This window comes from Caretta caretta, chromosome 2 (assembly GCF_965140235.1).
Source record: "Caretta caretta isolate rCarCar2 chromosome 2, rCarCar1.hap1, whole genome shotgun sequence".
Classification (NCBI taxonomy): Eukaryota; Metazoa; Chordata; order Testudines; family Cheloniidae; genus Caretta; species Caretta caretta.
The window spans coordinates 37,045,427-37,057,389 of record NC_134207.1 but is presented as its reverse complement, the minus strand read 5'-3'; the positions used below and the strand labels follow the sequence as shown (position 1 = coordinate 37,057,389).

The window sequence follows — 11,963 nt, the reverse complement described above, 5'->3', positions numbered from 1 at the left end:
TGATCCCTGTGAATAATTTGTATTCCCTTTTATAAAGGGCTTTAGGAGGAAAGGTGATCTTTAAATATGACAGGTTTCAGAGTAGCAGCCCTGTTAGTCTGTATTCGCAAAAAGAAAAGGAGTACTTGTGGCACCGTAGAGACTAACCAATTTATTTGAGCATAAGCTTTCGTGAGCTACAGCTCACTTCATCGGATGCATTTAGTGGCTCACGAAAGCTTATGCTCAAATAAATTTGATAGTCTCTAAAGTGCCACAAGTACTCCTTTTCTTTTTTCTTTAAATATGAGTATCCTATACCTGGTTTGCAGCCCTGTACTGATGAATGATTATACAAGAGAGAAATTATCTGGGGAAAAACCTTTCTCTCCTACAGCTCCCCAGAAAATGGGGCCTCTGAGAGTTGTGGTAATATAAACATGAAATAACAATAACGAGTCAGAACCCTATTCATTTCAGCGGTTCCCTCCTCTGTCACTATTCACTATGGCAGATATGATTGCTGGTTGCTATCAGTGAAAGTCTTAATGACCCTTACTCATGAATGGAGTGACTCGTTGTCTGTTGCTCTGAGAGAAACGGGTTGAAGTGCACAATCCAGCGCACGAAGGAGCTGGCATTAAAGGGCTGAATTACACGTGTTGCCCTTTTAACAGCAGCAACAGAGTTAATGCAGCAATCCAGAGCCAGTCGCTGTTGCCCTCGCATGCTAGGAAAAGGAAGGGTGGATTCATGAAATGGGGCGCCCAAGGTTTGTTATGGCTAGTGCCTGCCAGGTTTGCCCACCCCAAATATTAACAATGGATCACCCGTTAATGTAGGGAACCAGCATCTCTGGGCGGCCGCTTTCTCCCATCCCCCCTCTTCATGGGCTGGAGGCTGAGGAGTTGCGGAGGTCAGACAGCTCGCTGAGGAGCCTCTTCCAGAGGCGTCGCCGCAGGCTGTGCCGCGTGGGCCAGGGCTGCGCAGAGCCAGGAACTCCCGGGGAGCGAGGCGGTGCAGACGGCGGGGAGGCGGGAGACCCCAAGGCCGAGCAGCGGGAGGGGGAGGCGAGGAAGGGAGGGGCGGCTGCCTGGCAGAGGGCACAGCGGCGAGGACCGGCGCGCTGCTCCGGCGGGTCTCGGCCCCCGGGCGGGCTGGCGGGCGGAGGCGGGATGCGGTGCTGGCCGCGCCCGGGGCACTGGCACTGAGCGGCGGGCGCTGGGCTGCAGCCGGCCGGTCCCGGGGCCGGCAGGATGGGCTGCGGGGGGAGCCGAGCCGATGCCATCGAGCCGCGCTACTACGAGAGCTGGACCCGCGAGACCGAGTCCACCTGGCTGACGAACACCGACACCGAGCCTCCGCCGCCGGCCTGCGGCCACGAGAGCGCCCGCGCCGAGGCCGGACTGCGGGAGCAGGGCGCGCCGCACCCGGGTGAGTGCTGGGCTGGGCGGGGGGTCCCCGGGGCTGCCGCCAAAGCCCCTCATCTCCTGTCCCGCTCCCCTCCCTCCGGCTCGGTCCCCGGGGCGAGCTGGGGTCCCCCGCCGGCTCTGAGCTGGGGCGGGTGGGCTGCCCAGCTGTCGTCCCTCCGGAGCCTAGGAGCGGGGACAGCTCCGTGTTCGCGAGCCGCAGACCCCGGGCGGACCGGCAGGACAAGCGACTCCGACTGATGCGCCGGGAACCTGGCCGGCGAACAGCGTCTGTACGCCGCGCTGCGACAAATGCGAGGGATTCGGGGAGATCGCCGGTTAAGGCTTATTACTCCTAGCGATCTGTGAAGTGTGGGCCGTTTCTGTCTCTCATGAGTACACCACGGTGCTCCCCAATTCACCGAGCCCCAGGTATTGGAAATTCCCGCTGAACCCTAACATCGGGCACATAGAAAATGTCCTCACTTATGTGAAACACCACATTTGAATCCAGCATCCCCAGGCTGGACGGACGAACTGTCTGAATCTCTTTATTGTTCTGTTAAGAGTTTAATCAAATGCGTGGACACGGGTTTGCAACTAGCACCAAAGCGGTATTCTATAGAGTCTAGTTCTCTTTTTTCCCTTGGGAAAAGATGCTTTTTTACGCCTATGCAGGCATCTAAGTCTGCACTTTAAAAACTTCGTGTTTGCTGCAGCAGCACTGCATCGTGTATCAAAAAAACCCTTCACTGGTCTCATAATTTCTTGTAGTTTCCAGTGGACATGGAAAAGGAGGAACTTTCACATTCCTATGCTTTTATTAGAAAAGGCTTGTTCTCTACCTACCACACTTTGATAATGATGCTTAATTTTTTGAGGGAGAACATATAAATGGCATTAGTTTTGTGATAATCTCACTGGAAGAGAATGTGACTGTATGGTCTCTTGGTGCAGAATAAATGACCATGCAAAACAAGGTATTAAGGAGTATATTTTAAAAGTGGCACAAATCAGCCAACCTTCCCTTCCTTAAAACCCCCATGAAAATAAAATTCCATGGACCATGACATTGCAGAAAATCAAGTTGACCCAACTGCTTGAAATAAGGCAGTTGGCCCACAATTTGACTTTTTATGTTTAAGGTTTGTCACATTGTTAACCAGCAGTGGACCTAAGAATTTACAGTGGGGAAAGACAGAGTGAGGGAGAAAGGGGAGGAGAGATTCAATATGCAAGTGTTAGATAAATTAGATTCTGAGGGCATTTCAATCTACCTATGGAATCATAGAGAGGAGAGAGAAAAAACACAAGTTATTTTTCTGTTTTTCTGTCAGTTTGGGATTGTTCATAGAATACATTTTTTTGTATTGTTGGAGCTCTGTTGGTCCCAGGATGTTAGAGAGACAAGATAGGTGAGACAAGATAGATCCTATTGGATCAACTTCTGTTGGTGGGAGAAACAGGCTTTCTAGCTCCTGGAGCTCTTCTTCAGGTCAGCTATAACTTCATACACCTTCTCTCTCTAATATATATAGTCTAGTGTTTTGTCCACTCAAGTTTTAAATGCTCCAGATGATGGAACTACCACTACTTGATGGTAAGTTCTTGGGGTGATGTGCTACTATGAGACAGGGTTGCTGGTTGCTGCTCCTAATACATTTTAGGTATTATCACAGTATAAATACCGCAATAATAATAATAGTTAACTTAATTCTATTGGGAGACTATTCCTTAGCTATATCTCACTGTCAGGAATTTTTCCTAATATTCAAACCTTGATTTTCCCTTTCCTGGTATCCTGTCATTCCTGGTAATACTCCCATGTACCACAATAAATAATCAACCCCATCCTTGGTATTAATAATACCTGTCAAAAATATTTTCAGAATGCTAGTACATCTTTCTTTCTCTCTGCCAGTATATTTAGCTCTGTTTATGTACTTGCACTATAGATAAATGTGTGTGTAGCCAAACCTATGATATTTCATAACATTTTGGCATAACTTTTTATTAAATAAAATTACAATTCATTACTGTATGTCTTTTTTTATCTTCTGTCCCCCTCCATATTTCATGTTTTCTTTCTTCCTGTTCTAGTTTTTTTCTTTAGATTATTTATCAGTCTTTTTACATCTTTTTAGCATGAATGTTTAAATAAACTAACAAAATTTCAACATCTCTGTATTTTTCCCCAAGAGTAAATACAGAACAATATTCATTGTTAAAAACCTGTAAGTGAAATACTGAAAACTGTAAAAGAACAGATCCTCTGTCCTCTGACCAGGATCATAACAGAAGTAAAATATACTCGGTAGCCATTCATGAAAGTCCAAAGCTGAGCTTTTGATAGCACCAAACAGCCTCACATATTGAAGAGGGAGAGAGAGATAAAAATACAGGTAACATTATGAAGCATTGCAGGTGTGAAATTGAAAGAAACCTTTTAAAAGACAAACTTGTCTAAACTTAGGGTGTGTGGTTTCCAGGAGTGGGAAATGAGAGTTTCTAGCAGAATACTGATAAGAGCCTCCATTTAATTGTAAGCTAAGAACTTGTCACAGAATCTTGGTTTCCCAAACCTCCGCCAATGCTCAGTCTACAGTTGGGCATAATAACAGTACTGTTTTCCCATAGAAGTACATAGGGCTTCATCATGCAACTCATTACACTTGGTTCTCCTCTCTTGAGTTGCCTCATTGACTTCAGTAGAACTACTAGCATGAGTAAGGGATTACAGGATCAGACTCAGTCACCAATAGGCTAATCCCCCACAAGAAAACCACCGGGTAAATAATTTTTGAATAACCACCAAAACTGTAATGTCTCAGTTCATATTTATGTATAACTTGCTGCAAAAACTATGATAAACATCTAGTGGGAATGTAAACAGTCTATTAACTGCAAAACACAAACCTCTATCAAAAACCCTTAAGAGTTCCATTAACTCAATTACAGCTGAAACCAAACTCAGTATTATTGCTCAGAAGTAGCTCCTTTTAAGTCATTCTATTCCCACTCTCTCCTAAATCAGCAGCCGTGTTAAACTCAGTTTTTGCTTATTCCGGAAGATGACTTTGACTAATAAAACAAAATGCTGCCTCTTGCTCAAAAGGTCATATAGTCATGATCTGTCCCTTTTGATTGACAGCTCCTCAGAGCAGATACCGGCTCTTACTATGTATTTTTACAGCATCTATCACCAACGGGCCCAAATTTTGTCCGAGGGTGTTGCTGCATTATAAATAATAATTCATCTTTAATTGATCAAAAAACTTAACTTAAGAGCACATCAAGTAAGACTTCTTTTTAATTACTTGAGTAATTTTGTTGTTTGACTTGGAAAAAACAAATAAACCTTTCTGTATTAGTTTTTGTATACTTTACAGTTGTAACCTATCAAAGAACATTATCCACAGTATATTTTATGCAAATCAGCCTGACATACTGTAGAGCAGTGGTTCTCAAACTTTTTTTTTCATGGACCACTTGAAAATTGCTGAGGGTCTCAGCGGATCACATAATGATCTTTCCAAATGTTGTTTGTACCATTAGCTAACTATTGTAAAGCGCTTTGGATAAATGCGCTATATAAAAACCCCCTTAATTAACGGGTTTTTTGTTCTACAAATAAAAGCACACAACTCATATTAATATCAGTAGTCTTACCTTTCTAATGCAATGGATGTGCCCTCTCTCCCCCCCCCTGCAGCAGTCCTGGAGCTGGGTCTGGGAAGGAGGGCCATCTCTCCCTAGCAGCTGCAGCCCTGGAGCTGGGGAAAGTTGCCTCTTTCTCTAGCTGCTGCAGCCCTGCACATCCCAAATTGCCCCCACCCTCTCTTCTCACCCTACTGCCCCCTCCCACCTATTTCCCCCAAGACCACCACCTCACCTTACAAGTGCATCTTCTCCAGGGTCCAGCCACCTAATTAGTGAAGCCACGCTGGTGCGGCTCCACTAATTAGATGGGTGGCCCTTCATTCTCTTGCGTGCGGCCACCCAGGTGCGCACCTTAGAAGGAACTATCTGCGGACCACCTGAATGGAGCTCACGGACCACCTGTGGTCCACGGACTACAGTTTGAAAACCTCTGCTGTAGAGGAAAACATATTCATGATGTTAGCAAAGGTGCCTACTCTCAGTGGGCAGACTTATTAGCAGAAAAAAGTATATACCATGGGCCAAATCCTTCTTCTGAAATCATTGGCAAAATATCCATTAAGCAGGATCCGGATGGGGCCCTTCATGAACTTGTTAGGGAAATTCCACCAGAATAATAGGAGGGAAAACTCAACAGCGACACAAAAAAATTAATAAATTAAGATCAGCTAATCAACAATATCAGGCTGGTATTTGGCATAATTGTCTCTATTTAGATGCATTTGTGTGTGTTTATGAAAAAATATTTTTGTTCTGTTGCATTTACTTAAGTAAAATACCAACTGAGAATGATGTAGTTGTTCTACAAATGTGTGATCACTCACAGCGCCAGGAAAGGCTGATAGATATCACCTTGGCACTTAGGCTGAGGATTCCTGCTCAAGAATCAGCATACTTGAAATAAAATAAAGGGGTTCAAAGCACTGGCCAATTTTTTTATGGAAGTTTCTGAAAGTTGCCCTTCCCTTGTGTGTTGCTTTACAATAGGAGAAACTGAAAGGAGTTGTAGAAAACCAGGGCTGTTTGAACACTAGTTGCCATAACAACAGAGAGCAGTATTGGTTATAACCACAGCTGCAGTCATCTGCTGTTCCATTGACCAGGTAAACATGAAATTAAAAGTTTAACGTGAGTAAACAACCATGAGGTTGCAAATGAAAATCTCATCTTGTGAAAAAGAAAGATGCTTTATTAAATCATTATATCTTTAAATATATTTTACAATAAACAATTTCTGCTGGAGAGCCCATTAATGCAATGTCCAGTTCAGTAATGCATAATAAGGGTATATCCATGCCGCGCTCTATGTTCTTATACCTGCCTTTTCCTCCCGCCCCCCCCCCCATAAGATCATTTAAACTCTGGAATATATAAGGAATGTGTCATAATAATTACTCTGATGTTTAATCGCTAAATAAGAAGGGGTGACTTTATTACAGTCAAGTGTTGTAGTGATCAGTGGATAATTAGGACATCCTTACTGAGTGTAAATGTGTTCCAGAACTTTAGTATAAACTTTACTGTTCGATTAAATTACTAGATAATGTGGCCCATTTTTTATTGTCAATGTATTTTATTCTACACACTCTTTCAACTTCCATTCCCCATAACTTCTGCTGGGAATATATTGTGTTGAACAGGCCCAGTTCTCAGCAATGAAGAAGAGAGCAAAAGGGAGGAGGAAGAAAGGAAGAGGAGATGGCAGGAAAATAGTGTCTAGTTTTCAGAAAGTGGCCATTTATGTGTACGCAAAGTTGAGCAGACACACTTTTCAAGCATTAATATTTATACATGCAGGTGATATGCAAAACCTCGATAAATTTTATTTGTACAGTGGGTTAGTACAGATGTTTGTGCGTGCATAAAAGGATGGGTTGCAATAATGCATGGGTTGAGACCCCTTTGCAAATCAGTCCCTTAAATCATAATTTGATGGGGATGTTCTCCAGATTGGCATGAATGGCACCAGGGTTTACAGAATACTTAGCACCCAGGGAAGAACATATAAATAAACCTCTGTGCTGCCAGTACTGTAAGTACAAACACCGTATTAAACATAAAAGCAAGCCAAAAGCAATCTGAAAGAGTGCAAGACCCTGCTGCTTCAGAGGAATTAATCTGAACATGTCATTCACATATATACCTCATCGTTCAGTGACAGCAAATTCAATTTTTCACAGACTGTCCACTAAAGATTGATGGGAAGTACTGCATGGACTGAAAAGAAATAACACTGATGCACAGCATAACCGCCTTTCTCCCTCAGCTTTCCTGCCAAGAACAAATCACATCTTTAGTTCAGCCCATGAATCAGGGAATTATAAATAACCTTAAATGGCAGTAGATGAAAAGAATAGTTAACTGGATATAGTGTGTAATAACTGATGGGCGCAAACCAACCGGAATTGACACAACATTGAACATTTGCATTCTTCATTCAAATATATATATATATATTGTATTCAACTTGGAATCCAGTTAAGGTTTCCTCTTTGTAGCCTAAACTTATATTTACAACACATCAGTTTTAAATTAGATGTTTTCCTAGCAGATAAAGAGGAACTGATCACAGACGTAAAAGTTAATGGTAGCTTAGGTACAAATGATCATGACTTCATTACATTTATAATGTGCAAACAGAATAAAGTTTAGACCAGTAATGTAATGTAATCCCCCCACCCCACCCCACCTCACCCCCGGCACACACACACATACACACACAGCACTTTAATAGGGCCGATTTCACAAAGCTGAAAACAAGTACGAGCCAAATCAGCTGGGAGAAATAATTTAATTAGAAAAAATATGAAAGATAATTTGGGAATCACTTAAAACCACCTTACTAGATGCCCAGAGAGCCACAATTGAGGAAGATGGCCATGCTAGTTAAAAAACCAAAACAAACATGACCGAGTTTACAGGGAAATGAAGGTAGCTATACAACAAATGGAAAAAAGGGAAAGTTGATAGTAAGGAATATAAATCAGAAGTTAGGCATTGTAGAAAATGATAAGGGAAACAACGGGACAAAAGGAGAAATTTATGGCCAGCCGATGTAAGGACAATTTTAAAAAGTTTTTAAAATGTATTAGGAACAAACAGAATTCTGACAATGGTATTCATCCATTAGCAAATGGAAATGGTAGAATCATCAATAATAATGCAGAAAAGGCAGAAATAGTCATTTATATTCTCTATTTGGGGAAAAACAGATGATGTAGTCTCATCATATGATAACACTCTTGCCATTCCACCAGTATCACTAGAGAATGTTAAACAGAAGCTACTAAAGTTAGATATTTTAAAATCAGCAGGTCTAGATAATTTGCATCCCAAGAGTTTTAAAAGAGCTGGCTGAGGAGCTCACTTGATTGATAAGGTTAATTTTCAATAAGTCATGGAGCACTGGGGAAGTAAATGGGATAACCCAGGTAATGATGTCATTCTGATATCAATCCTGGACATGATAATAGAGCAGCTGATATGGAAATAGATTAATAAAGAATTAAAGGGGATTAATGTAATTAAAACGAATCAACATGGGTTTATGGAACTCAATCTTGTCAAACTACCAGGATATCTTTTTTTGATGAGATTACAAGTTTGGTTAGTAAAGATAATAGTGTTGCTGTAATGTACTTAGATTTCTGTAATGTGTTTGACTTGGTTCCGCATGACATTCTGATTAAAAAATTAGAATGATATAAAAGCAACATGACACACATTAAATGGATTAAAAACTGGCTAACTGATAGATCTCAAAATGTAACTGTGAATGGGGAATAGTCATTGAGAAGGTGTGTTTCCATTGGGATTCTGCAGGGATCAGTTCTTGGCCCTGTGCTAAGTAACATTTTTAATAATGACTTACAAGAAAACATAAAATGATCACTGATAAAGTTTGCAGATGACACAAAAATTTGTGAGGAGAAGGTCACTTATTCAGAATAATCAGGATCACATGGTAAACTGAACACAAGCAAACAATATGTATTTTAGTACAACTAAATGAAAATGTATATATCTAGGAACAATATTGTAGGCCGTACTTATAGGATTGAGGACTCTATCCTGGGAAGCAGTGACTGAAGAAGATTTGGGGGCCGTGATGGATAATCATCTGAACATGAGCTCCCATTTACTTCCCCAGTGCTCTTGATGCTCTGACCAAAAGAACTAATGTAGTCAGGCAACACGTGATCAGGGGAATCTCGAGTAGGATTAAAAAAGTTATTTTATCTCTATATTTGGCTCTGGTGCAACCAAAGCTGGAATACTGTGTCCCGTTCTGGTGCCTGCAATTCAAGAATGATGTTGATAAATTGGAGACAGTTCATTGAATAGCCATGAGAATGATTAAAGGATAGACTAAGAAAATAAGAATGGCCATATGGGGTCAAACTAATTCTCCATCTAGTGAGTATCCTGTCTTCTGACAGTTGCCAGTGCCAGATGCTTCAGAGGCAATGAACAGAACAGGGCAATTTTGAGCGTTCCATACTCTGTTGTCCGGTCCCAGCATTTGGCAGTTGGAGGTTAAGGACTCAGAGAGCTCAGTCTATTTAACTTAACAAAGAGACAGTTAAGGGATGACTTGATTCCAGTCTATTACTAACTACATGTTAATAATGGGCTCTTCAATCTAGCAGAGAAAGGTATAACACAATCCAATGGCTGGAAATAAGCATGACTTTTTAACAGTGAGGGTAATTAACCTTTGGAACAACTTACAAGGATTGTGGCGGATTCTCAATCACTGACAATTTTTCAATCAAGATAAAAAAACCTCTAAAGATATATGCTCCAGGAATTATTCTGGAGAAGTTCTGTGGTCTGTTGTGTACAAGAGGTCAGACTAAACATTCACAATGGTTTCTTCTGGTCTTGCAATATATTAAGCATGTGGCTAGATTCAACGTTTTGATGGCTCAGGGCCATAAATGTAAAACATCCATCCAATTCTCCATATATTGTACAGCAATTTTTCATGCCACTCTCAGTTGTATCTCTTCAGCGATCACACTGACACCAGCATCTCTGTGAAATTAAGATGGCATTAAGTTAATGACCTATATTAGAAGCTGGAAATGTGTAGATCAGGAGAAGTAATAGTAATGTCTGCGTTGAGGAGCAGGGATAGTATTGAAGCAATATTTACTTGGTAAATCTGATTTTTATGAAAAGCTTTTATATTGGTTTGATTTATTTATAGCTTCATAGATTTCAAGGCCACAAAGGACCACTGTGATCATCTATTCTGACATCTGGTGTAACACAGGCCATAGAGCTTCCCCAAAATAATTCCTAGAACAGATCTTTCAGAAAAACATCCAATCTTGATTTAAAACTGGTCAGTGATCAAGAATCCACCACAACCCTTGTAAATTGTTCCAGTGGTTAATTACCCTCACTGTTAAAAAGTTATACCTTGTTTACTGTTTGAATTTAGCTAGCTTCAACTTCCAGCCTTTAACCTTCTGTTTGTTAAATAGATTGAGCTCCTTGCGTCTATCATTGTAAGGCATGTTTCTAATCCATTAATCATTCTTGTGGCTCTTCTCTGAACCCTCTCCAATTTACCAACATCATTCTTGAATTGCAGGCACCAGGACTAGATGCAGTATTTAAACTCTGGTCGCACCAGTGCCAAGTTTAGAGGTAAAATAACTTTTCTATTCCTACTCGAGATTCCACTGTTTATGCATCCCAAGATTGCATTAGCTCTTTTGTTCAGAGCATCACATTGGAAGCTCATGTTCAGCTGATTATTCGTCACGTCCCCCAAGTCTTCTTCAGAGTCTCTGCTTCCTAGGATAGAGTCCTCTACCCTGTAAGTATGGGTCACACTAAGTGAGGTTTACAGTTCAGGAGGTGGTACTCTTCCCTAAATCAGTGTTCTTGTTTTGAGCTACTGTGCTGGTAGAGGTGGGGACTTTAGGATGCGTTGTATAATCAGTATCCTCATCATTTGTGGTTTATCAACAGACCATACCATTTTTCACAAAATCCCAGATGAATTCCAATTTGTATAATTACAATCTGTCTCCCTAAATTCCCCCTGCATTTCAAAGTAGATGGAGTGGGACTGATTCCACATGATCTTCCACCTTGTGTAGTCATTTGCACGTGGGTAAAACAAATTCATTGAATGTGCCTTGTGCATAGGCCCTCAGCAGAGGGTCTCCCTAGCTGTCTTGGTATCTCCAGGAGAGAGTCTAGTGGATACTGAACCACTTGGGATATACAGATTAAAAAAACAAAAACAAACAAACAAAAAAAACCCATAAAATTGAACTTGGAGATGTAATGGAAGTTAGTCCCAATCACAGAGTACAGGTGTAATGTGTTTCATATATAAACACTGCTAAGAACGCAGGCTGCTGCATTCTGCATTAATGAAACTTCCTAATGGTGTTTAGGGATAGCCTCATGTTGAGCACATAATTGTAATCCAGTCTCAAGGTGACAGAGGTTTGGATACCTGTAACAAGAACAGCATTATAGACACAGAACAGTCAAAATAATCATGCCAGTCCCACTTTCGGTGTAATGCACACCTTAAAGGCAAGGGAACTTAATTGCAGTGTAAGAAATTCTGAGGTTGAAAGTTGTTTTTTATTTTAAGCTCAGATTCAGTTAATGTCAGGACTGAAAAGCTGTGCAGCAATCCTGCTAATTTTTCTTTTACATCAGGCCTCATGTTTGGCAGAGATGGAGCAGTGCTATTTTGTTGGATTATGCCAGTTCTTATCAAATGCAGAGCTTGCCAAGCCAGTTTGCGGCACCCTCATCAGCAAAGTGCAGAGCCCTCAGACCACCCTCAAATCTGGTCAGAGGGCAGCTGTCAGTGCTATGTGATGTTGTCTGTCTTTGGCCACAGCTGTATGTGAGATCCTCTCATTGTTCCTCAGGTGC

General features: G+C 41.5%; 1 protein-coding gene across 1 annotated transcript in view; it reads left to right on the top strand.

The window, feature by feature from the left end:
* Positions 1-1,056: 1,056 nt before the first annotated feature.
* BAALC (BAALC binder of MAP3K1 and KLF4) overlaps positions 1,057-11,963 on the top strand; it is a 38,991-nt gene continuing 28,084 nt past the window's right edge. Inside the window, exon 1 of the mRNA XM_048841416.2 lies at positions 1,057-1,413. Within this exon, the coding sequence (XP_048697373.1) occupies positions 1,236-1,413 (178 nt within the window). The 5' untranslated portion in view covers positions 1,057-1,235. The remainder of the gene's footprint in view (positions 1,414-11,963) is intronic.